We start from the raw sequence: 22,496 nt of genomic DNA, 5'->3' as shown, positions 1-22,496 counted from the left end.
TGTCGGTGATAAACCAGACCACATTTCGGTCGATCGCTTAAAGCCAGCACATCTGGACCTAGACCGCCCCGTCGAGACAGCACAACCGCCGAGACGAGGTCGGCGACCCATCGCCGTTACAGCAGACCAAGTGCAACCGCCCGCCAGACTGCCAGCTGCCCAACAGCCTCCGCCTCAGGAGTACAGGAGTCGTTCTGACAGGCTCATCAGAACCCCTCACCGTTTGACTTTGTCCGTTGAAGCAAATTCTGGGAGGGCGCATGTGGCGGAGCCACTGAATGACTCTGGGCAACTGTATATAATTCCCTTTAACGATGTTCTAACACCAGCCTAAGCCTGTACCATTGTGTCAGACATTACTGTGTTTTGTATATACAGTAGTGTTTGTATGTACGGGGCGTGGCCCCTTTAAGAGCGCGGGAAAACGCGGGCAAACGCGATGACGTCACGTCGCAAACCACGTGACTGTCCGGGCAGTCCTCGTGGAATCTCCATCTTGTTCAGACCTGTTTTCTTGGTTCTCCTGTATCGATCTCAACAAACTGTTTGAACTCGTTTAGTCTTACATTAAAGACCTGTTTGATTGATCTCCTGAGTCGACCTCAGTTATTGGTTAGGAATTCGTCAATTCCTACACTGCGGTGAATTAATTAGTAACTGCTGCACCCATTATTAATCATTACACAAATGTGGCACACAGTAAGGTAGCTCTCTTTATCACTGCGAATCGTTCTGTGTGGGTAATCACCATTAAAAGTTTACGATGAGGGATGTTAGTGCTGGGGAATGGAGTACTCTCCATTTCAGACACCCCGTGTCAGCATCAAACACTCCCAGATCAGGTAGAGAAAAGACTTGCATTTATACAGTGCCTTTCACAACCTCAGGATGTCCCAAAGCACTTTTCAGCCAATGAAGTACTTTTGAAGTGCAGTCACTGTTGACCCAAAGGAGATAAGCCAATTCAGTGCCAGTTGTGTAGTGTAGGCCATGGCCACCAGGACAAGGCTGAGACTGGTCTAATGTCATGTCAGCAAGGCCGACAAGAGGAAAGAGGGAGTGAGAGGGGAAGAGAGGGAGGGAGAGGGGAAGAGAGGGAGGGAGAGGGGAAGAGAGGGAGGGAGAGGGCAAGAGGGCTTGTATTTACATCGCACTTTTCACAACCTCAGGATGTCCCAAAGCACTTTACAGCCAATGAAGTTCTTTTGAAGTGTAGTCACTGTTGGCCCGAAGGAAATAAGCCAATTCAGGACGGGAGGAAAAAGAGGGGTAGAGCTACAGTAATAGGGGATTCTATTGTAAGGGGAATAGATAGGCGTTTCTGTGGCCGCAAACGAGACTCCAGGATGGTGTGTTGCCTCCCTGGTGCAAGGGTCAAGGATGTCTCAGAGCGGCTGCAGAACATCATGGAAGGGGAGGGTGAACAGCCAGTTGTCGTGGTGCATATAGGTACCAACGATATAGGTAAAAAGCGGGATGAGGTCCTAAAAGTGGAATATAGGGAGTTAGGAGGTAAATTAAAAAATAGGACCTCAAAGGTAGTAATCTCAGGATTGCTACCAGTGCCACGTGCTAGCCAGAGTAGAAATAGAAGGATACTTCAGATGAATACATGACTAGAGGAATGGTGCAAGGGGGAGGGATTCAAATTCCTGGGACACTGGAACCAGTTCTGGGGGAGGTGTGACCAGTTCAAACCAGGCGCCATTTTAGATTTGCAAGATGCCGAAGACTGGCTGTATCACTGCTTTTGATAATACAATAGAGGACTGGACCACGTATGTGGAAAGAGTCGAGGTATATTTCGAGGCAAACGAAATAGCGGAGGGGAAAAAGGCATCGATATTGCTAAACTTAATGGGCGCTAGAACGTACGGCCTATTGCGGGACCTGATTACTCCAGCCAAACCGAAGGCGAAGAGTTTTAACGAAATTGTTGCTGTCCTACAGGAACACTTAAACCCTGCACCGCTGTTGATAGCAGAAAGATTTAAATTCCACAGGAGAACTCAGCACAAAGATGAGAGCAATGCTGAGTATCTTACGGAACTACGCAAGCTATCAAAGCACTGCCAGTTCGGAGCAGGACTGGCAGATACCCTACGGGACAAATTTGTCTGTGGACTCCTGAGTGAAGGAACACAGAAGAAGTTACTCTCAGAGAAAGAGCTGACGCTAGATAAGGCTTTCAGCGTGGCAGTATCGTATGAAGCAGCAGCCAGGGGAGCAGCAGAAATTCAACAAAAACCACAGGAATACAGCACCCACGAAATGACACAGGGATTTGCAAAATGTTATCGCTGCGGCAGAACTAACCATGACCAGAAGGACTGCTGGTCCAAAGACAAAATATGCAGGCAATGCGGGAAGATGGGACACATTGCACGAGCTTGCAGGTCTGGGAAGAAGACCAGCGACAACAAAAAGGCTACTAAGGAACCGTACAAGAAAGTACAAAAGATGACAGACAGTAGTTCCGAAGACCAGATGAGCGATAGTGAATCCGGGAACAGGAGACTAAGCTGTCTCAAACTTCACCATGTAATCGCAAAAGAGGATCACCGAACCATTTGGGTCACCCTCACGATAGCAGGGTCCCAAGTTAAAATGGAATTGGATACAGGATCAGCGCTAACCGTCATGAATCGACGAGACTACGAGCGGCTATTTTCACACATACCCTTGAGAGAGACATCCATCGTCTTGACGACGTATACGGGGCAAAAAGTATACCCCAGAGGAAAAATAAGGGTGCCTGTCGAATGCAATGGCAAGAAAATACGGAAATTGTACCTCTACATACTGCCAAATGGTGGACCACCGTTATTGGGACGGGAATGGATCAGGAAGATAAACTTAGATTGGCATTCCATTCATGCAATGACGGTGGACGGTAAAAAAGATGAAGACGTCACTCCTGGACGATTGTCAACAATCTTAGCTAACGCCAAAGAGGTATTTCAACAAGAACTGGGCACGCTTAAAGGCGTAACCGCCTCGATAAAAATAGAAGAGAATGCAGTTCCCAAGTTATTCAAAGCAAGACCGGTACCATATGCAATTCGCCCAGCCGTCGAGGCAGAGCTGGAGAATCTGCAGAAGGCGGGCATGTTGTCTAAGGTCGGCTGCAGCGAGTGGGCGACACCCATCGTTCCTGTCATGAAGAAAACGTTAAGCAATAAGTCCAGGGAGCCAAGGAAGATTCGCATCTGTGGGGATTTCAAGGTGATGGTGAACCCAGTCCTTCACACAGTACAATATCCTCTTCCAAGGATAGAAGACATCTTCGCCTCACTGTCTGGAGGGAAGCGTTTTACAAAAATTGACCTAGCACAAGCATATTTGCAGATGGAGGTTGAAGAGTCCTCTAGGAAGTATCTCACAATAAACACTCACAAAGGTCTTTACCAGTATCATCGATTGGTATTCGGAGTAGCATCGGCTCCGGCGATATGGCAAAGAGCGATGGAACAAGTCCTGCAAGGGATTCCGGGGACTCAGTGTTACTTGGACGACATCCTTGTAACAGGTGAAGATGACAGTGAACACCTTAACAACCTAGAACAGGTGCTCACTAGACTACGGGAACATGGGCTGCGAGCCAACCGCCCCAAGTGCGAATTTTTTAAGAAACAGATATCGTATTGTGGCCACGTGATTGATGAAGAGGGGTTACTTAAGTCCCCTGACAAAATTGAAGCAGTTGTTAAGGCCCCAGCGCCTGAAAATGTGTCGCAACTGAGGTCATTCCTCGGATTGGTGAATTACTATCGTAAGTTTTTGCTGAATTTGTCGACAATTCTGCACCCACTGAACGCCCTGCTACAAACGGGGGTAGCATGGAAATGGAGCGATGATTGTAAGCGTGCTTTTCAGAAGAGTAATGACTTAATCACTGCAAGGGAAGTTTTGGCTCACTACAACCCAGCACTGCCAATCAGGCTGGCGTGTAATGCGTCTCCCTACGGCATTGGGGCGGTACTGTCACGTAAATTCCTTGATGGCTTAGAGAGGCCGATAGCTTTTGCGTCACGCTCGTTAACTTCTGCCGAGCGTAACTACGCCCAGATTGACAGAGAGGCCCTCAGCCTAGTGTGGGGGGTGAAGAAGTTCAATCACTACCTGCACGGTCAAAAATTTACTCTACTAACCGATCATCAACCTCTTGTCTCCATTTTCAACCCTCAGAAGGGCGTACCGATAATGACAGCACAACGGCTGCAGAGATGGTCCCTTTTCCTAGGGGCACACCAATATGACATAGAGTACAAAGGAACTAAACAGCATGGAAATGCTGATGGATTGTCACGTCTACCGTTGCCGACGGTGGAAGAAGAAGACCTTGCAGTGGATCCAATGGAGTTATTCCACTCGACCATAGTCGAATGTCTCCCTGTGACGAATGCAAATATAGAAAAGGAAACACTGAATGACCCGACACTATCACGGGTCTATGATTTAACGGTGAAGGGATGGCCAGCACATGGCGAACCACTGCTGCCAGCATTCTCGCCGAGAAGAGAACAGCTGTCAGTGTGCAGAGGAACCTTGATGTGTGGATCCAGAGTAGTAATTCCACCTAAGTTGACGGATAGAGTGCTCAATGAGCTTCATGAGTGGCAATAGATTGGGAGAAGGGGAAGTGCAAACAGACCTGGGGGTCCTTGTGCACCAGTCGCTGAAGGTAAGCATGCAGGTGCAGCAGGCGGTTAAGAAGGCAAATGGTATGTTGGCCTTCGTAGCAAGAGGGTTCGAGTACAGGAACAAGGATGTCTTGCTACAGTTGTACAGGGCCTTGGTGAGACCGCACCTTGAGTATTGTGTGCAGTTTTGGTCACCTTACCTGAGGAAGGACGTTCTTGTCATGGAGGGAGTGCAGCGAAGATTCACCAGGCTGATACCTGGGACGGCAGGAATGACGTATGAGGAGAGATTGTGTCAATTGGGCTTAGACTCACTGGAGTTTAGAAGATTGAGAGGGGATCTCATCGAAACCTATAAAATTCTGTCAGGTCTGGACAGACTAGATGCAGGAAGGATGTTTCTGATGGCCGGGGAGTCCAGAACCAGGGGTCATAGTCTAAGGATAAGGGGTAAGCCATTTAGGACTGAAATGAGGAGGAATTTCTTCACCCAGAGAGTGGTGAACCTGTGGAATTCTCTGCCACAGAGGGCGGTGGAGGCCAGTTCATTAAATATATTCAAGAAAGAGTTGGATATATTTCTTGAGGCTAAAGGGATCAAGGGATATGGGGAAAAGGCAGGGACAGGGTACTGAATTTGAATGATCAGCCATGATCACATTGAATGGCGGAGCAGGCTCGAAGGGCCGAATGGCCTACTCCTGCTCCTATCTTCTATGTTTCTATGAGGGTCATCTGGGTGGGGTAAAAATGAAGAACTTAGCCAGAGCGTTTGTGTGGTGCCGGGAATCGATAGAGAAATCGAAGAGATGACCAAGAGCTGTGCAGGATGCCAGAAGGTCCAAAACGCCCCACCACAAGCTCCTCTGCATCCATGGGAATGGCCCTCATCTCCATGGCAAAGGGTGCACATTGATTTTACTGGTCCCTTCATGGACTCGATGTTTTTAATTGCGGTGGATGCACATTCAAAGTGGCCAGAGGTAATAAAAATGTCCTCAACCACCACGGAAAAAACTATCACAGTTTTACGAACCATATTCGCCAGGAATGGGCTGCCTGAACAGATTTGCTCTGACAATGGACCACAGTTTGTGTCTGAAGAGTTCCGGAGGAATGGTGTTAAGCATTACACATCTGCCCCATATCATCCAGCCACTAATGGATTGGCTGAGAGGTTTGTCCAAACATTCAAGAAGGCTATCAAGGCAATGTGTAATGAAGATATACCCCTACAACACAAGGTGGACAACTTCTTGTTTGCCTACCGGAATGCGACACATGCGGTTACCAACCAAACTCCAGCCATGATGTTCTTCAATCGAAGACTACGATGCCGCTTGGATTTGGTTAAGCCAAACGTCCGAAGAGATGTGGAGAACAGGCAGTTTCAGAATATGAATGAAAGGCCGACCAGGAGTTTTAAGATAGGTCAACCAGTTTTGGCCCAGGACTACCGCACTGAGAAATGGCAGCCAGGAACGATTTGTACACGACAAGGACCTCGCATGTATACCGTGGACGTTGGGGAGAGCATTGTAAGACGCCATGCTGACCAGATTCTAGAGTCACTGGAAAACGTCAACTCCACACCACGATCTGATACACCTGGTAATGAAATCGACGTTCCAATTGCAGCTACCGCAGAACCGGTAATATTGGAAGCAGATGAACCAAACAACGACATTGAGCCCGACTCAACATTGCCAGAAGAACCTGATACCCCAAAGAGGCATGATCCAGACAGAATCAGGAAGCCTCCTCAAAGACTGAACTTATAATTGCTTAAACTTAACCAATGTATCTAGCAACAGTAATTGTGATTGTAATTAGTTATCATTTATTTGTTAAATGAATGTTATGTACTGTTTATCTAAAAGGGGAGGAATTGTTGTGTATGTACCTTTAAGAGAATAACTGGTCTCAGACTGCAGTACCGGCAGTGACCACCCCTGTATAAAAGGCGCTAGTGAGCCTCTGTTGTTTTAGTTTCACTATTGACTTCCACCAGTAAAGACTTATTTTGTTCACTCCTGCTGTCCGTGTCTCAATTATTCACGGACGTAACAATTGGGATTACAGAAACATGGCTCCAGGGTGGCCAAGGCTGGGAACTCAACATCCAGGGGTATTCAATATTCAGGAAAGATAGGCAAAAAGGAAAGGGAGGTGGGGTAGCATTGCTGGTAAAAGAAGGGATTAACACAATTGTAAGGAAGGGTATTAGCTCTGATGATGTGGAATCCATATGGGTAGAACTGAGAAATACCAAGGGGCAGAAAACATTAGTGGGAGTGGTATATAGACCTCCAAACAGTAATGTGGAGGTTGGGGATGGCATTAAAAGGGAAATTAGAGAAGCGTGCAATAAGGGCACAGCAGTCATCATGGGTGACTTTAATCTACATATCGATTGGGCTAACCAAATCAGTAACAATACTGTGGAGGAGGAATTCCTGGAGTGTTTAAGGGATGGTTTCCTGGACCAATATGTCGAGGAACCAACCAGAGATCAGGCCATCTTAGACTGGGTATTATGTAATGAGAAAGAATTAATTAGCAATCTTGTTGTACGAGGCCGCTTGGGTCGGAGCGATCATAATATGAACGAATTCTTCATTAAGATGGAGAATGAAGTAGTCGACTCAGAGACGAGGGTCCTAAATTTAAATAAAGGAAACTACGATGGTCTGAGGCGCGAGTTGGGTAGGATTGATTGGGGAATGTCACTCAAAGGGTTGACGGTGGATAGGCAATGGCAAACATTCAAAGAATTTGTTCATCCCAGTTTGGCATAAAAATAAAACAAAAAAGGTGACTCAAACGTGGCTAACAAGGGAAATTAGGGATAGCATAAGATCCAAGGAGAAGACATATAAATTGGCCAGAAAAAGCAGTAAACTTGAGGATTGGGGGCAGTTTAGGATTTAACAAAGGAGGACAAAGGGATTAATTAAGAAAGGGAAAATAGAATATGAGAGTAAGTTTGCAGGGAACATAAAAACTGACTGTAAAAGCTTTTATAGGTATGCGAAGAGAAAATGATTGGTGAAGTCAAGCGTAGGTCCCTTGCGATCAGAATCAGGGGAATTTATAATGGGGAACAAAGAAATGGCAGACCAATTAAATACATATTTTGGTTCTGTCTTCACAAAGGAGGACACAAATAACCCCCCAGAGATGTCGGGGAACATAGGGTCTGATGAAAGGGAGGAACTGAGAGAAATCAGTATTTGTAGGGAAATTGATGGGATTGAAGGCCGATAAATCCCCAGGGCCTGATAATCTACATCCCAGGGTACTTAAGGAAGTGGCCCTAGAAATAGTTGATGCTTTGCTGATCATCTTCCAGCATTCGATGGAATCTGGAACAGTACCCATGGATTGGAGGGTTGCTAATGTTACCCCACTATTCAAAAAAGGTGGTAGAGAGAAAACGGGGAATTACAGACCGGTAAGCCTGACATCGGTAGTGGGGAAAATGCTAGAGTCCATTATAAAAGATGTAATAGCAGAGCACTTGGAAAGCAGTGACAGGATCGGACAAAGTCAACATGGATTTACAAAAGGTAAATCGTGCTTGACTAATCTACTGGAATTTTTTGAGGATGTAACTGGTAAAATAGATAAGGGAGAACCAGTGGATGTGGTGTATTTGGACTTTCAGAAGGCTTTCGATAAGGTCCCGCATAAGAGATTAGCGTGTAAAGTTAAGGCACATGGGATTGGGGGCAAGGTATTGACTTGGATAGAGAACTGGTTGGCAGACAGAAAGCAAAGAGTTGGAATAAACGGGTCTTTTTCCAAGTGGCAGGCAATGACTAGTGGGGTACCTCAGGGATCGGTCCTTGGGCCCCAGCTATTCACAATATATATTAATGATCTAGACAAGGGAACTAGATGTAATATCTCCAAATTTGCAGACGACACAAAGCTGGGTGGGCGTGTGTGTTGTGAGGAGGATGCCAAGAAACTCCAGTATGATTTGGACAGGTTGGGTGATTGGGCAAAAGCATGGCAGATGCAATATAACGTGGATAAATGCGAGGTTATCCACTTTGGTGGCAAAAACAGGAAGGCAGATTATTATCTGAATGGCAATAGATTGGGAGAAGGGGAAGTGCAACGAGACCTCGGTGTCCTTGTGCACCAGTCGCTGAAGGGAAGCATGCAGGTGCAGCAGGCGGTTAAGAAGGCAAATGGTATGTTGGCCTTCGTAGCGAGAGGGTTTGAGTACAGGAACAAGGATGTCTTGCTGCAGTTATACAGGGCCTTGGTGAGACCACATCTTAAGTATTGTGTGCAGTTTTGGTCGCCTTATCTGAGGAAGGATGTTCTTGCCATGGAAGGAGTTCAGCGAAGATTCACCAGGCTGATACCTGGGATGGCAGGAATGACGTATGAGGAGAGATTGGGTCGATTGGGCTTGTATTCGCTGGAGTTTAGAAGAATGAGAGGGGATCTCATTGAAACTTATAAAATTCTGACAGGACTGGACAGACTAGATGCAGGAAGGATGTTCCCAATGGTCGGGGAGTCCAGAACCAGGGGTCACAGTCTAAGGATAAGTGGTAGGCCATTTAGGACAGAGCTGAGGAGGAATTTCTTCACCCAGAGAGTGGTGAACCTGTGGAATTCTCTACCACAGAAGGCAGTAGAGGCCAATACATTAAATATATTTAAGAAGGAGTTGGATATATTTCTTAAGGCTAAAGGGATCAAGGGGTATGGGGAGAAAGCAGGGACCGGGTACTGAATTTGAATGATCATCCATGGTCTCATTGAATGGTGGAGCAGGCTCGAGGGGCCGAATCGCCTACTCCTGCTCCTATCTTCTATGTTTCTATGTTTCTATGTGCCAGTTGTGTAGTGTAGGCCATGGCCACCAGGACAAGGCTGAGACTGGTCTAATCTCATGTCAGCAAGGCCGACAAGAGGAAAGAAGGAGGGAGAGGGGAGGGGAAGAGAGGGAGGGAGAGGGGAAGAGAGGGAGGGAGAGGGGAAGAGAGGAAGGGAGAGAAGAGAGGGTGGGAGAGGGGAAGAGAGGGAGGGAGAGGGGAAGAGAGGGAGGGAGAGGGGAAGAGAGGGAGGGAGAGGGGAAGAGAGGGAGGGAGAGGGGAAGAGAGGGGGGAGAGGGGAAGAGAGGGAGGGAGAGGGGAAGAGAGGGAGCAAGAGGGGAAGAGAGGGAGCAAGAGGGGAAGAGAGAGAGGGAGAGGAGAAGAGAAGGAGGGTGGGCTTGCATTTATATAGCACTTTTCACAACTTCAGGATGTCCCAAAGCACTTCACAGCCAATGAAGTACTTTTGAAGTGTAGTCAATGTTGTGTCCATGTATAATAAGACACAGACTGCAGGAGAAACGGTACAACAGTTGTTTACTCAACGTGGCTCACACTGGAACTGACTGTACAGATTACTACTCAGTGCTATACACAGGTGTGGTCACTGCCGGTACTGCAGTATACATGAGTTGTAAAACATAGTTTCCCCCCTTAAAGGAATATACATTACAATTCCTCCCCTTTTATATTAACAGTACCATAACACTCATTTAACAATTAAATATCAAACTAATTACAATTAACACTTTTAACATGCAACATTAGCTGAAAATAGTCTATTTATATATTCAGTCTTTGGGGAGGCTTCCTGATCCTTTCTGGATAGCACCTTTCCCGAGTGTCTTGCTCTTGGTGCGGAGGCGATTCTGGCCCCCTGTCGTCGGTTGGTTCATCAGCTTCCGATGCTACTGTTTCTGGGGTAGATGCGACCTGTACGTCGGGTTCCTCACCAGGTACGTATGGGCGAGGCAAGGGGTTGACTTGTTCCTGTGACTCTAGGATCTGGTCAGCATGGCGTCTCACGATGCTCTCCCCAACGTCCACTGTGTACGTTAGTGGGCCCTGCCGTGTGCATATCATTCCTGGCTGCCATTTTTCTGTTCGGTAGTCGCGGGCCAAGACTGGTTGCCCTACATTGAAGCTCCTTGTTGGCTTCTCATGGATGTGCTGGAATTGCTTACTCTCAACATCTCTTCGTACGTTTGGCCTGAGCAAATCCAGGTGAGATCTTAACCTTCAGTTAAAGAACATCATGGCTGGGGCCTGGTTGGTGACTGCATGTGTCGCATTCCGGTAGGCGAACAGGAAATTGTCCACCTTGTGCTGCAGCGGAATGTTGTCATTGTACATAGCCTTTATTGCCTTCTTAAAGGTTTGTACGAACCTCTCAGCCAATCCATTTGTGGCTGGATGATACGGGGCGGATGTGTAATGCCTTACCCCATTCTTTTTCAAGAACTTCCGGAACTCTTCGGACACAAACTGTGGTCCGTTGTCGGAGCAAATCTGTTCTGGCAAGCCATTCCTGGCAAAAATGGTCCGTAGGACTGCAATAGTTTTCTCTGTGGTGGTGGAGGACATTTTGATGACCTCAGGCCATTTCGAGTGCGCATCCACGGCTATTAAAAACATTGAGTCCATGAATGGACCAGCAAAATCAATATGCACCCGTTGCCATGGAGATGAGGGCCACTCCCATGGGTGTAGAGGGGCCTGTGGTGGTGCATTTTGGACTCGATGGCATCCTGAGCAGCTCTTGGTCAGGTCCTCGATTTGTTTATCGATTCCCGGCCACCACACATAAGCCCTGGCTAGGCTTTTCATTTTTACCCCTCCCAGATGACCCTCATGAAGCTCATTGAGCACTCTATCCCTTAACTTGGGTGGAATTACCACTCGGGATCCACACATCAAGGTCCCCCGGCACACTGACAGCTGTTCTCTCCTTGTCGAGAATGCTGGCAACAGTGAGTCGCCATGTGCTGGCCATCCCTTCACCGTCCAATCATATACCCGAGACAGTGTCGGGTCATTTCAGGTTTCCTTTTCGATACAACCGTTGGTTACCGGTAGGTATTCAACTATAGTCGAATGGAATATTTCGACAGGATCCACTGCTGGTGCTTCCTCCGCAGTAGGCAGTGGCAGGCGTGATAGCCCATCAGCATTTCCATGCTGTTTCGTGCCCTGATATTCAATCTCATAGTGGTGCGCCCCTAGAAAAAGTCACCATCTTTGTAGTCGTTGCGCAGTCATCACCGGAACGCCCTTCTTCGGATTAAAAATGGAGACAAGAGGCTGGTGATCAGTCAGCAAGGTGAATTTCTGCCCGTGCAGATAGTGATTGAACTTTTTCACTCCCCACACTAGGCTGAGGGCCTTCCTGTCAATCTGGGCGTAGTTACGCTCGGCTGAGGTTAGTGATCATGACGCAAAGGCTATTGGCCTCTCTGAGCCGTCCAAGAATTTGTGCGACAGCACCGCTCCAATGCCGTAGGGTGACGCATCACATGCCAACCGAATTGGTAATGCCGGGTTGTAATGGGTCGATACCTCTTTCGATGTGATTAGTGTTTTGCTCTTCTGGAAAGCTCGTCTACATTCGTCACTCCACTTCCATGGCACCCCAGTTTGCAGTCGGGTGTTCAGTGGGTGTAGTATTGTAGACAAATTTGGCAAGAACTTATGGTAGTAGTTTACCAGCCCGAGGAACGACCTCAGTTGTGACACATTTTCCGGTGCTGGAGCCTTGACTACTGCCTCAATCTTCTCTGGGGACTTATGTAACCCCTCTTTATCGATAACGTGGCCACAATACGAGATCTGTTTTCTAAAAAACTCGCATTTGGGGCGGTTAGCTCAGAGCCCATATTCCTGCAATCTAGTGAGCACCTGCTCCAGGTTGGCAAGGTGATCACTGTCATTTTCGCCCGTGACCAGGATGTCGTCCAAATAACACTGGGTCCCTGGGATCCCTTGCAGGACTTGTTCCATTGCCCTCTGCCAAATAGCCGGAGCTGATCCTACCCCGAATACCAGCCGGTTGTATTGGTAGAGACCTTTATGGGTGTTGTGAGGTATTTTTTTGATGCTTCTTCTACCTCCATTTGCAGATACGCCTGGGCCAGATCAATCTTAGTGAAGCGTTTCCCTCCAGATAGCGAGGCGAAAATATCTTCAATCCGCGGAAGTGGATATTGTACGGTGTGAAGGACCGGGTTCACTGTTACCTTAAAGTCCCCACAGATGCGAACCTTCCTTGGTTCCCCAGGCGTGCTGCTCAACGACTTTTTCATCACAGGGACGATGGGTGTAGCCCACTCGCTCCAGTCTACCTTGGACAGTACACCTGAACATTCCAGACTCTCCAGCTCTGCTTCGACGGCTGGGCGGATCGCATAAGGTACCGGTCAGGCCTTAAAAAATTTTGGGCTTGCGTTTTCTTCAATTTCAATCGTCACTGTCATGCCTTTTAGCGTTCCGAGTCCTTGCTGGAACACTTCTTTCGCGTCAGTTAGGATCTTTGACAGTCGCCCAGGTGTGACGTCGTCATCCTTTTTGCCAGCCACAGTCAGTGCCTGTATGGAATGCCAATCCAGTTGTATTTTCTGGATCCATTCACGTCCCAGTAATGGTGGTCCTCCATCTTGCAATACATACAGGTCTAGTTTTGGTGTTTCCTTACCATTATATATCTAACGGTCACCCTTATTTTTCCTTTGGGGTAGACTTTTTGCCCCGTGTACGTCTTCAAAATAATTTTTGTGTCTCTCAAGGGTATGTGTGAGAATAGCCGCTCATAGTCCCGTCGGTTTATGACTGTTAGGGCTGATCCTGTGTCCAATTCCATCTTTACCTGGACTCCTGCTATCTTGAGCGTGACCCAAATGGTTCGGTGATCCTCCATTGTGATCACATTATGTAGTTTCAGACAACTCAGTTCCCTGCTTTCGGAGTCGTTATCACTCTTTTGTTCGTCTGAACTATTCCCCGTTATCTTATGTACCTTCTTGTACTTTTCTTTGGTAGGTTTCTTATTGCTGGTTTTCTTTCCCGACCTGCAGACTCGTGCTATGTGTCCTACTTTTCCACACTGTCTGCACACTTTGTCTTTGAACCAGCAATCATTCTGGTCGTGTGTTGTTCTGCCGCAGCGATAGCACTTCTCTGTTCCATATGACATTTCGTTTGTGCCATATTCTTGCAGTCTCTGTTGTATCTCTGCAGCGCCCCGTGCTGCTGCTTCATATGATACCGCAATGCTGAAAGCCTTTTCCAGCGTAAGGTCCTTTTCAGATAAAAGCCTTTTCTGGGTTCCTTCACTTTGAAGCCCACACACAAACTTGTCCCTTAAGGTATCTGCCAGTCCCGCTCCAAACTGGCAGTGTTTCGATAGTTTGCGCAGTTCTCTTAAATAATCAGCATTGCTTTCATCCTTATGCTGGTTCCGTTTGTGAAACTTGAATCTTTCTGCTATCAGCAGTGGTATGGGGTTTAAATGTTCCTGTGGTATCGTTGTATCATTATTATGTCTTCAAAACTCTTTTCCATTGGCTTCGTTGGGGTTACTAGATTTCGTAATAAACCATACGTCTTTGCACCCATTAAATTTAACAATACCGACGCTTCCTTGTCACCTGACACCTCATTTGCCTTGCAGTACTTCAACATATGTAGTCCAATCTTCGACTTCATTGTCAAATGCGGTGATACTGCCACTCTTCGGCATTTTGGGTGTGGTTTAAAATGGCATCTCCCAATGGCTTAAAGTGGCGTCTCCCGCGCTTTCCTTCCTCCCCCGCTGCTGCCAACGCCGCTCCCGGCGGTTCTCGTGGCAATGGCGGCGCCCTGTAGGTTTTGCGCGCTTCTCCTGCGCTGCTGCCAACACCGCTCTTGGCGGTCCTCGTGGCAATGGTGGCGCCTCGCGGGTTTCTGCGCGTCTCTCTCTCCCTCTCTTCGACGCTGCTTGGCCCCTGAACACCGGCTGCGCCCCGTGCCCTCTGCCCTCTCTCTCTCTCCCCCGTCGACGCTGCTCGGCCCTTTGCTGTGCCGCTCGGTCGGGCTCTAGCCCACCGCTGTCCGGGAAGGGTCTGCGCACTACTTGTTGCCAGCCTGTTTCGCTGGACCACCTCGACTGGAAAGCCAAGCCTGGCTCTCGACAGCCTCCCCTGCAATTCTCGAGTCTCTGCTGGATAACTGGGCGGTTGCCCGTGGTCGACGCCCGAGTCTCTGGTCTTGACCTCCAATCCACTGATCTCCAGGAACGAATCCCCGGGAGGTGATGCAGAGTTGCAGGTAGGTTCGAACTTGCCTCGTCGTCAATGTTGTGTCCGTGTATAATAAGACACAGACTGCAGGAGAACGGTATAACAGGCGTTTACTCAACGTGGCTCACAGTGGAACTGATCTGTACAGATTACTACACTGTGCTATATACAGGTGTGGTCACTGCCGGTACTGCAGTATACATGAGCTGTAAAACATAGTTCCCCCCTTAAAGGTATATACATTACAGTCACTGTTGTAGAAATTGCGGCAGCCAATTTGCGCACAGCAAGCCCATACCAACAGCCAGATAATCTGTTTTGTAGTGATCTTGGTTGAGAGATAAATATTGACCAGGACATCGGGGCGAATCCCCCTGCTCTTGTTCGAATAGCACCATGGAATCCTTTGCGTACACCAGAGGGTAAGCAGGGCCTCGGTTTAATATCGCATCCAAAAGACGGCTCCTCCGACAGTACTAACTGTCAGCCTAGATTTTGTGCTCAAGTCCCTGGAGTGGAGCTTGAACCCACAACCTTCTGACTCAGAGGCGAGAGGGCTACCAACTGAGCCACATCTGACTGGGGAGTCTCAATTGGCTAATTTAATGAACTGGTTTCACCACAGGCAGTTACAATGGAGACTTAGGCCTAGAAATTGAGTGCCCTTAGCGCCGATTTTGCGGCGCTAGAGGGCCTAGCGCTGCATTTGGCGCCGGCGCCGAAATTGCCTGGGGCCCTTACGCCGCGGTAGACCGGTAGCGCTGCGCCGGCACCGATGACGTCATCGGTGTGCGCAGCGTCCCGGTTGCCATGACGACGGGCCCCAGCGCCGAAATTCAGTTGCGGCCGCCTCGCCCGTGGCAGCCGCAACTAAGACTCTGGCAACCGAGTCTTCCCCGAGTTTGCGCCGGCGCATTAAGGTCGCGCGGCGGCCAGCCGCTTTCCCGTCGGCTGCCTGCCCGCACCTCCCTCCCCGGACTCCTCCACCCCCCCCCCGCGGAACAGATGCGTCTGGCCTGCAAGCCCGGCACTTGTCCGAGGTGCCGGGCTCATTTTTTCAATATTTGAACGGACAGCGGGCGGGTGCAGGCAGCTCCTCCTTAACTGAAGGAGGAGGCCTGCACTTCCCCAGCCTGCCGCACCGCATCGGGTGCCGCAGCGCCGGATTAGCGCCGCAATTCGGCACTCAGCGCGCATTGGGAGGCGCTCACGCCCGCCAGTAGCGCCGGCAGCCGTCTGGGCGCGGCGCTACTGAATTTTTGGCGCGCGCAAGGGAATTAGCGCCGGCGCTAAATTTCCGGCGCTAAAGCCCTGGCGCGGCGTCAACTCAATTTCTAGGCCAGAGTTTCTAACCAACACTTCTACAGCATGGTCAAAGATAGATCCCAGCAGCACGATCCTGCAGACGCTCTTGTGGTCTGTCAGATGTGTGAGTATTCACCCGAACATTTGGCCACATTTTAGTGACCCAAGTGAGCAGCTAAAATGACGATAGCCAAATACTACGGATGTTGGAAATCCGAAATAACAACAGAAAACGCTGGAAAAACTCAGCAGGCCAAGCAACATCCGTGGAGAGAGAAACACAGTCAACGTTTCGAGTCGAAACCCTGCTACAGAACTGAGAAAGGCAGGAAATTAAACAGATTAAAAGGCAGTTTGGGGGCTGGGAAATGGGGGAGGGGATGAAAGAAGAGACATTAAGAGATATTCAAGGTGAGACGAGATAGTAATAGGACAGGTAAAGAAGCAAACAATGGCTCTCGATGAAGTGTGAAATGCGCTGGCAGCGTGAGAGACAGCTGCCATGTGGGAGAGAGAGGGAAAAAAAGGAAAAGGCACAAACCAAAAGTGTGGATAAAAAATATAAAAATATAATAGGGGCCGAGGTTATGATCTGAAATTGTTGAATTCGATATTGAGTCCGGAAGGCTGTAACGTGCCTAATCGGAAGATGAGGTGCTGTTCCTCGAGTTTACGCTGAGCTTCCGTGGAACAATGCAAGAGGCCGCAGACGGTGAGGTCTGAGTGGGAATGGAGCGGTGAATTGAAATGACAGGCGACCGGAAGCTCGGGGTCGCCCTTACGGACTGAACGGAGGTGTTCCACAAAGCGTTCACCCAATCTGCGTTTGGTCTCCCCAATGTAGAGGAGACCACATCGTGAGCAGCGAATACAGTATAATAGATTGCAAGAAGTACAAGTAAATCGCTGTTTCACCTGGAAGGGGTGTTTGGGGCCCTGGACAGTGGGAAGGGGGGAGGTATATGGGCAGGCGTTGCATCTCCTGCGCTTGCACGGAAAGGTGCCGGGTGAAGGGGAAGGGGTGCTGGGGGTGATAGAGGAGTGGACTAGGGTGTCTCGGAGGGAGCAGTCCCTACGGAATGCTGAAAGGGGAGGGGAAGATACGTTTGGTGGTGGGATCACGTTGGAGGTAGCGGAAATGGTGGAGGATGATCCGTTGAATGTGGAGGCTGGTGGGGTGAAAGGTGAGGACAAGGGGAACCCTATCGTGGTTCCGGGAGGGAGGGGCAGGGGTGAGGGCAGAAGTGCGGGAGATAGAACGGACCCGATCGAGGGCCGTGTCAACCATGGTAGAGGGGAATCCTCGGTTGAGGAAAAAGGAAGACATGTCAGAAGCACTGGTGTGGAAGGTGGCATCGTCGGAGCAGATGCGGCGGAGATGGAGAAACTGGGAGAATGGAATAGAGTCCTTACAGGAAGCGGGGTGGGAGGAAGTGTAGCCCAGGTAGCTGTGGGAGTCAGTGGGCTTGTAGTGAATGTTGGTCAATAACCTAACCCCAGAGATGGAGACGGAGAAGTCGAGGAAGGGAGGAGTCAGAGATGGACTGTGTGAAGGTGAGGGAAGGGTGGAAATTGGAGGCAAAGTGAATGAAATTGTCTAGCTCAGGGCGAGAGCAGGAAACAGCACCGATACAGTCATCAATGTACCGGAAAAAGAGGTGAGGGAGGGGACCTGAGTAGGACTGGAACAAAGAGTGTTCCACATATCCCACGAAAAGGCAGGCATAGCTAGGACCCATGCGGGTACCCATAGCAACACCTTTAATTTGGAGGAAATGAGTGGAGTCAAAGGAGAAGTTGTTCAATGTGAGAACAAGTTCAGCCAGGCGGAGGAGGGTGGTGGTGGATGGGGACTGGTTGGGCCTCTGTTCAAGGAAGAAGCGGAGCACCCTCAGACCATCCTGGTGGGGGATGGAGGTGCAGAGGGATTGTACATCCATGGTGAAAAGGAGGCGGTTGGGGCCAGAAAACTGGAAACTGTTAAAGTGGCGGAGGGCGTCAGAAGAGTCGTGGATGTAGGTGGGAAGAGACTGGACAAGGGGAGAAAAGATAGAGTCGAGATAGGAAGAGATAAGTTCCGTGGGGCAAGAACAGGCTGAAATGATGGGTCTACCAGGGCAGTCCTGTTTGTGGATCTTGGGAAGGAGGTAGAAGCGGGCTGTGCGGGGTTGGGGAACTATGAGGTTGGCGGCCGTGGTGGGAAGATCTCCAGAGGAGATGAGGTCAGTGACAGTCTTGGAAACGGTGGTTTGATGTTCGGTAGTGGGGTCATGGTCCAGGTGGAGGTAGGAGGTGTCGGAGAGTTGGCGTTCAGCTTCCGCTAGGTAGAGGTCGGTTCGCCAAACAACAACAGCACCACCCTTGTTAGCAGGTTTAATGACAATGTCGAGGTTGAATCTGAGAGAATGAAGTCCTGCTAAAATGAGCTGCTGGGCTGGAAAGGTCAGGGCCTATAATTGGACACTTGCCAACTTGACCACAACCCTTAGTTACGGACCAGTGGGGGTGGGAGTAGAACCCAGTCCAGTGTGCCAATGAATGCACTCAAACGGCACGTGCCCTCCAATATGTGAAGGAAGCACAATCTGTAGGCTTCCTATGAGAGCTACCAGTGTGTGTTTATAACAAGGGGAGGAAGTGCGTTTTTAGTTTCAGTGCTGTGCTCATGGTTTTCACAGTAGACCAGCGCTTTAACTCAGCTGCTAGCTGTGCTACCTCATGGATCTGCAAACTTCTTATTGAGCCATGCCTTTCTCCATTCCACTGTTTTGAGACATAAAAGCTAAAGGCCAAGACCCACAGCACAGGACACCAGCAAGGTTCAAAGGAGAAGGAGAGTAGATAAGGCAAATCAGCTACTGGTTAGGGGGAAGGCAAGCCTGGGCTATCAAAGCCTGCACATTGTACAATGGCAGTGGGTCTGCTGGGGGTCAATGCACTTGGTGTTCCAAAAGCCAAACGTTTAAAGGTAAAAAGAGAATCGCAGCTGCATAAAATGTGGAGACTTGTTTCAATACAATAATTTCAGCATGGAACCTGCGACTATTGGCCTCAGCTAGGGAGGGAGAAAGGAGAAGTAGCCAAGTTCCTGCTCCCGATCACCAGCAGTAAGCCCTGCGGGTAAGCGTTCTTGGGAAGGTCGGGCTGGGAGCTCAGGCTGGGGGCCAGGGATCGGGGCTCGGGCTGGGGGCCAGGGATAGAAACATAGAAGATAGGAGCAGGAGTAGGCCATTCCGCCCCTCGAGCCTGTTCCGCCATTTAATGAGATCATGGCTGATCAGCCAAATTCAGTACCCTGTCCCTGCTTTCTCCCCATATCCCTTGATCCCTTTAGCCTTAAGAAATATATCTAACTCCTTCTTGAATATATTTAATGAATTGGCTTCAACTGCCTTCTGTGGTAGAGAATTCCACAGGTTCACCACTCTCTGGGTGAAGAAATTCCTCCTCATCTCAGTCCTAAATGGCTTACCCCTTATCCTTAAACTGTGACCCCTGGTTCTGGACTCCCCCGCCATCGGGAACATCCTTCCTGCATCTAGTCTGTCTCGTCCTGTTAGAATTTTATAAGTTTCAATGAGATCCCCTCTCATTCTTCTAAACTCCAGCGAATACAAGCCCAATCGACCCAATCTCTCCTCATATGTCATTCCTGCCATCCCAGGTATCAGTCTGGTGAATCTTCGCTGCACTCCCTCCATGGCAAGAACATCCTTCCTCAGATAAGGCGACCAAAAATGCACACAATACTCAAGATGTGGTCTCACCAAGGCCCTGTACAACTGCAGCAAGACATCCTTGCTCCTGTACTTGAATCCTCTCGCTATGAAGGCCAACATACCATTTGCCTTCTTAACCGCCTGCTGCACCTGCATGCTTAGCTTCAGCGACTGGTACACAAGGACACCCAGGTCTCGTTGCACTTCCACTTTTCCCAATTTATTGCCGTTCAGATAATAATCTGCCTTCCTGTTTTTGACACCAAAGTGGATAACCTCGCATTTATCCACATTATACTGTATCTGCCATGCATCTGCCCAATCACCCAACCTGTCCAAATCATACTGGAGTTTCTCGGCATCCTCCTCACAGCACACACGCCCAACCCAGCTTTGTGTCATCTGCAAACTTGGAGATATTACATCTAGTTCCCTCATCTAGATCATTAATATATATTGTGAAAAGCTGGGGTCCTAGCGCCGATCCCTGCGGTACCCCACTAGTCACTGCCTGCCACTCGGAAAAAGACCCGTTTATTCCAACTCTTTGCTTCCTGTCTGCCAACCAGTTGTCTATCCAAGACAGTACTTTACCCCCAGTCCCAATCGGGGCTCGGGCTGGGGGCCGGGGATCGGGGCTGGGGGCTGGGGATTGGGGCTGGGGGCTCGGGCTGGTGGCCGGGGATCGGGCTGCAGCTCGGGCTGGGGTTCGGGGCTCAGGTCGGGGCTCAGGCTGGGGGCCAGGGATCGGGTCAGGGGCTGGGAATCGGGGCTCGGGCTGGGGGCTGGGGGCCGGGGATTGGGGCTCGGGCTGGTGGCCGGGGGCCGGGGCTCGGGCTGGGGGCCGGGGCTCGGGCTGGGGGCCGGGGATCGGGGCTGGGGTCTCGGGTTGGGGGCCGGGGATTGGGGCTCGGGCTGGTGGCCGGGGGCCGGGGCTCGGGCTGGGGGCCGGGGATCGGGTTGGGGGCCGGGGCTTGGGGCCGGGGCTCAGGGATTGGGCTGGGGGCTGGGGCTCGGGATCGGGGGCCGGGGATCGGGGCTCGGGGCCAGGGATCGGGGCTCGGGCTGGGGGCCAGGGATCGGGGCTCGGGCTGGGGGCCGGGGATCGAGGCTGGGGGCTGGGGGCCGGGAGTCGGGCTGGGGGCCAGGGGCCGGGGATCGGGCTGGGGGCCGGGGATCAGGGCTCCGGGCTGGGGGGGCTCGGGTCAGGGATCGGGGCTCGGGCTGGGGGTCGGGCCCGGGGATCGGGTCGGGGATCGGGGCTCGGGCTGGGGGCTGGGGCTCGGGCTGGGGATCGGGGCTCGGGTCGGGGGCCGGGTATCGGGGCCAGGGATCGGGCTGGGGGCCGGGGATCGGGGCTCGGGGCCGGGGATTGGGGCTCGGGGCTCGGGCTCTGCGGTTGCGCAATTCACTTTCTCCAAAGCAACACAATGCCCTGGTGTTCACTGTGCAGGCTCGCACATGAAGAATGATCGCTTGGGTGGAGTACCGGAGGACTGCTGGCACCCAACACCCTAGCAATGAGTCCACCCGTTTGGGAGAATGGGAGTGTAAATTGGAGCAAGGAAAAACAGAGTCCCTGTGAGATGAGGCCTGGGGATAAGACAGAGAGCTGTTGTGGAACCTTCCTCGTCGACAGCTCACTGATGAGCTTTCTTCTCTCAAATCAGTCGGGGTGCAGGCTACTTGGAAGTGTCTGGGTCCATTGTTTGAAACTACCAGGTTATATTACCCAAATTGCAACACGTGGTTTCTGAGGGTCAATGGTGAAAGAATCTTAAAAGAACACTGCATGATTTTGGGAGTTTTAGGCTCAGATTCAGGAATACTCATTAGTGATGGGGGCAGGGTACAGTCAGCACATCGGTGATGGGGGCAGGGTACAGTCAGCACATTAGTGATGGGGGCAGGTTACAGTCAGCACATTGGTGATGGGGGCAGGGTACAGTCAGCACATTAGTGATGGGGGCAGGTTACAGTCAGCACATTGGTGATGGGGGCAGGGTACAGTCAGCACATCGGTGATGGGGGCAGGGTACAGTCAGCACATCGGTGATGGGAAAAGGGTACAGTCAGCACATTGGTGATGGGGGCAGGGTACAGTCAGCACATTGGTGATGGGGGCAGGGTACAGTCAGCACATTGGTGATGGGAACAGGGTACCGTCTGAACTGCTGCCATTGCTGTTCACTGTGGTTTTGCAAATTAGGTAAATGGAAATCCAAGACACTTTAGCAGGGTATTCTTTTAACCTTTGACCCTCCTAGGCTAGCAAAGCTTCCTGTTTTAGTGCTGTGAAGGGGCCATCCTGTGTCACAGGTTACATGTTCCCTGGAGCTTGGTTCCTCAGGAGACGGGAGGGTTACTTACACGTCACAGACTTCCTTCAGGACAGTTGATAGAGGCTTTTTCTGTTGGGGTCAAAAAGAAAAGATAAATACAGTATTGGTCAATACATTAGGAAACAGCAATGATGGAGGTGTGTTACACAAAAAGAATTGGATCTCACAGAGAGGCTTCTCAACATTTGAGGCCCCTTCAGTTTCCCTTCACTTTTTTTTGCTTTGGAACCAATGTTCTCCTCTCTCCCCACACCCGCGAAGGTACCGACTCAGCTGATGTACAGTTCCACAGGTGCCGGTTGCTTCCAGTAACAGACCCGAGTGGACATTCTTTGTGCGAGTTGAGACAGCAATTGTCGGCAGGCTATTCAACCACATG

At 50.1% G+C, this 22,496-nt stretch overlaps 1 protein-coding gene across 3 annotated transcripts in view; it reads right to left on the bottom strand.

The window, feature by feature from the left end:
- Window positions 1–22,496, bottom strand: part of elmo3 (engulfment and cell motility 3) — a 215,650-nt gene that overhangs the window by 129,561 nt on the left and 63,593 nt on the right. For all 3 annotated transcript variants that reach the window (XM_085991016.1, XM_085991015.1, XM_085991017.1), the window contains exon 3: window positions 22,146–22,186. In XM_085991016.1, the coding sequence (XP_085847142.1) occupies window positions 22,146–22,186 (41 nt within the window). The remainder of the gene's footprint in view (window positions 1–22,145; window positions 22,187–22,496) is intronic.

The sequence above is a fragment of the Somniosus microcephalus genome, chromosome 6 (assembly GCF_052327205.1).
Source record: "Somniosus microcephalus isolate GS21.2 chromosome 6, FLI_Smic_1.0, whole genome shotgun sequence".
Classification (NCBI taxonomy): Eukaryota; Metazoa; Chordata; class Chondrichthyes; order Squaliformes; family Somniosidae; genus Somniosus; species Somniosus microcephalus.
This window is presented reverse-complemented; position numbering and strand designations above follow the sequence as displayed.